The sequence below is a fragment of the Polistes canadensis genome, unplaced genomic scaffold, assembly GCF_001313835.1.
Source record: "Polistes canadensis isolate GaletaPanama2010 unplaced genomic scaffold, ASM131383v1 scaffold_65, whole genome shotgun sequence".
Classification (NCBI taxonomy): domain Eukaryota; kingdom Metazoa; phylum Arthropoda; class Insecta; order Hymenoptera; family Vespidae; genus Polistes; species Polistes canadensis.
The window spans coordinates 744873-748874 of record NW_014569612.1 but is presented as its reverse complement, the minus strand read 5'-3'; the positions used below and the strand labels follow the sequence as shown (position 1 = coordinate 748874).

The following is a 4002-nucleotide window of genomic DNA, read 5'->3' as shown; positions in this document are numbered from 1 at the left end:
ATAAAAATTATCTAAAAAAATTAATATATAATTTATTATTACTTGAAATAATTCTTTGAAATTATAAATGATTTCTTCTTATTGTATAATTAATGAAGATTTTATATATTTTTGCAGGTGAAATTACAAGTAATGTGTTGCGTGTAGCACGAGAAGCCAGAGAGCATACACTTGGTCCATTTAGCCCATCGTTTAATGTACACGAAATATTATTGGAAAGTTTACAAAAAGTATGTTCATGTTATATAAAATATAAACAATATAATAAATATAATTAAATAATTATATTTTATATTAAACAGTTAGAAGCGTTCTACATTTTATTACAAGAAGTACTCTAAAAATGTTATTTGTCTTTCTATGTTTTCTTTTATATTATCAGTATAACTGATATGTACTTTATAAACAAAACATTTGATTATTTTATCTAATACATCTGTGGTATCTTGCTATGAAAAATATCACATCGAAATAAATTGAAATTATTTTTAATTATCTTTCTATTTCTTTCATTCTTCTTGTTTATGAATTTTTTCATTGTTTTAGTTCCTACCAGAAGATGCACACATTCGTGTAAATGGGAAATTACATATTTCTTTGACCAGAGTGTACGATGGGAAAAATGTGATTGTTTCACATTATAATTCAAGAGAAGAGTTACTTCAGGTAGACATTTTAGGGTAATAGCATAACATTTTTAAGCGTTAAAATGTATTCATTATAATTTTATACAGATATTCGTGTATTCATTTATAACATTTCTTATCATATTAGGCTCTATTGGCTTCCTCGTTTATACCGTTTTTTTCCGGTATATTACCACCACGGTTTCGTGGTATCAGATACATAGATGGTGGTTTCAGTGATAATCTTCCAACCCTCGATGAAAATACAGTCACAGTTAGTCCATTTTGCGGAGAAAGCGATATTTGTCCTAGGGATACGTCGTCTCAATTGTTTCACGTAAATAAAATTTGTTTAATTTGTATAAAAATAACATAAATAGAAAAAATATATTAAAATAAATATTTTATTTATATTTGTTTTTCAGGTAATGGTGGCAAATACAAGTATAGAACTTTCTAGACAAAATTTCTACAGATTTCCCAGAATACTTTTTCCACCAAATCCAAAAGTTAATATGCTACAATGACATTTAATCGATAATTATAAATTGTAATTAAATATATAATCATTTTATAAATATATATAATAATGTGTATATTTATATTTCAGATTCTATCCAATATGTGTAAGCAAGGATTTGATGACGCTTTAAGATTTTTACATAGAAACAATTTAATTAATTGTACTAGGTGCCTTGCCGTACAATCTACGTTTGTTATATCGAAGACGTTAGATGAGAGTATTGAATATGATCCTGAATGTTTAGAATGTAAAATACATAGACAGGTTGGATATTAATTGTATATTTTTTTTCTTTCTTCGTCGTTAATCCAATTAATTTACAATAAATTATTATTTTAGGAAGCGTTGGTAGCTAATTTACCAGAAACCGTTTTAACTATATTTCAAGATGCCATAGATTCAGCGAATAAAGGTCTCATCAATTGGTTGTTTAAACATAGAAGTATAAAATTGCTCTCTTTGCTTAGCTTGCCTTGTACATTACCAGCAGATGTAATGTATGCAACATTTACAAAGTGAGTTTGTATGTTACTTAAAAATTAATTTTATTTTTGTATACAGCTTTGATTTCTCTAGTATTTTTTTTTTTTTTTTCTTTATTTTTTGTTTTGTTTTTGTTTTTTAAATATGTTGTTCGCTATTATTTTTTTTTTTAAGAATATCACTTTACTGATCATTGCAATCATTAGAATGTAAGTTCTACATTGCATGATTTTACTACTAACATTATGCATGTGATTTAATAGCTTCATTGGTAACAGAATAGAAACTTATAATGTGGAATATAAAGTAATTGGAAATGTACTTCGCACACCTAAATGTGCGTTCAATCGTGCTAAACATTTTAAATCTTCACGGTAAGAATTAAAGTACTAATACGCATTGTTTATATATTTTTCTTATTGTTTTATATTTATGGTATTGTTATGACAAAGTTTAAGCCAATATACGCACATTGAATGTTTCCTCATTTTCATTATACTTTTTTATCATAGTAATTGTATCTTTAGTAAGTTTTTAAATAAATCCCTAACAATCTCTTATTAGAATATATTATATGAGAATGTATATACTTGTATAAATGAAATAATACGATATTATTTTGTTGTAATAATAGGCTTATATTAAACGTTCCAAAGTTACGAAGTAATCTTGTTGAAGCAAGTAGATATTTCTTGGAACAATTGAGTTACATATTCCCACAAATCAATGTTTATTATCAACCAACACCTCAGACAATCAAGTATCAATTAGCTATTACAGAATATGAATCTAGTAAGTAATATTAATTATTCTATTTTCGTTATGCATTTATATATAGAATGTGAATAAAAGCATGCATTCATTGTATGATACATTATACAGATATTTATGATAAAACACCGGAAAGCAGTGATGCGTTGCGTAAGACTTCTAAGAATTTAAATTTGACGCTAAACGAATTGTGAGTATGCGTTAAGCTAACTTTCAAAAGTAATACTTTGTAAATTTTTGTATTTTTATTTTTTCAAATTGATTAATAATTATATTTTCTTTTTTTCTAGACAATCTTTGAATGAATATAATAATAAAACTAATTGTGTTATCGGAGCAGTGGATGATACTTTTGATAATATAGCACAGGTATGAAATATCCAAAAATATTTAACTATTTGAGTCTTATGAGGTTTTTAAAAAAAATTATATCGACAAATAGCAAGCAACATTGTTGTACATTGCATTTCAATGAAGGTGATACTTTTCTACAAAAAATCTGAACAATGAAATCTCGTTGCTTCTTGGGATTCGAATAATTAAATCCGTGAATAATTAATTACAATTTTTCTAAGTATTATAAACTAAGGAAATAATTAACATTAAAGGTGACTGCGGATCAAGATGCTGTAATAGCTTATTATTACATGGACGAAAATAATAAAGTACAGGTAACAGAAATATATGACGTAACCGACACAGACTCGCATGGAATATTATCCATCGATGAAGTGGAGACCAATACAAAGTTACAATTTGATGGATGGGATGAGCCTACTTGGTTATCACAACATACGTTAAATGATGGTAATATAAATATTTAACAAATTATTTAACGTTAAAGTATGTATTATAATAATTAATAATTATTACGTTTGAATGTGTAGTTACGACAGAATCTCTTTATACCGAAGCGAATCAACAAAGTTTAGAAAATTTGTCTGATATATCATTGGATGACGATATCTTGGACAATCCTAATATTTTTTCTGATCCTGAAAGCGAATGGGGAGTGGAAAAAAGTAAACAAAAAGAAGAACAATTGTACAATCCTCCCGATAGTAGGCCAGAAGTAGATCAACCATCATTAAGTATAGATTATTAAGTAGATTAAAAATATGAGTATATTTTTAATACAAATATTAAATATCAAATTAACAATAATTTTACGCATTTGTCTTAGACGGATATTGGATACTTCTGTATACTTTTTCTATTATTAACGAAACCTTATTTAGGTTTATTTCTTTCTTCTTCTTTTTTTTTTTTTAGTTTTTTTAGAGATAACTTCTTTTTATTGGATACAGCATGCGCGTATCGATAGTATTTCTTTTTTATTTTTAATATTATTATTATTATTATTATTAATGTATTTACTAACTATAAGATATATTATTATCATTATCGTTATAAACTTACCGAGCAAGTGTTCATAGATCTCACGAGTTGACTGAAATATTGGTGGTTAATATTTTATTCTATTAACGGTTAAATGATTAATCTTTAGTAATTCATTTAACATCTTAAATACTTACATATTTTCAAATCGTATTCATAATAAGACTATTTAATATTGTTTTTTTTTTTTTTTTTTTTTTT

At 25.7% G+C, this 4002-nt stretch overlaps 1 protein-coding gene across 2 annotated transcripts in view; it reads left to right on the top strand.

Moving 5' to 3' along the window:
- The window catches only part of LOC106786103 (patatin-like phospholipase domain-containing protein 3), a 14218-nt gene extending 10270 nt beyond the window's left edge, over window positions 1-3948 (top strand). For both annotated transcript variants that reach the window (XM_014747138.1, XM_014747137.1), the window contains 11 exons: window positions 118-230; window positions 547-666; window positions 775-963; window positions 1052-1135; window positions 1237-1413; window positions 1489-1664; window positions 2267-2424; window positions 2515-2593; window positions 2694-2772; window positions 3012-3210; window positions 3291-3948. In XM_014747138.1, the coding sequence (XP_014602624.1) occupies window positions 118-230; window positions 547-666; window positions 775-963; window positions 1052-1135; window positions 1237-1413; window positions 1489-1664; window positions 2267-2424; window positions 2515-2593; window positions 2694-2772; window positions 3012-3210; window positions 3291-3508 (1592 nt within the window). In that variant the 3' untranslated portion in view covers window positions 3509-3948. The remainder of the gene's footprint in view (window positions 1-117; window positions 231-546; window positions 667-774; window positions 964-1051; window positions 1136-1236; window positions 1414-1488; window positions 1665-2266; window positions 2425-2514; window positions 2594-2693; window positions 2773-3011; window positions 3211-3290) is intronic.
- The last annotated feature ends 54 nt before the right edge of the window (window positions 3949-4002 follow it).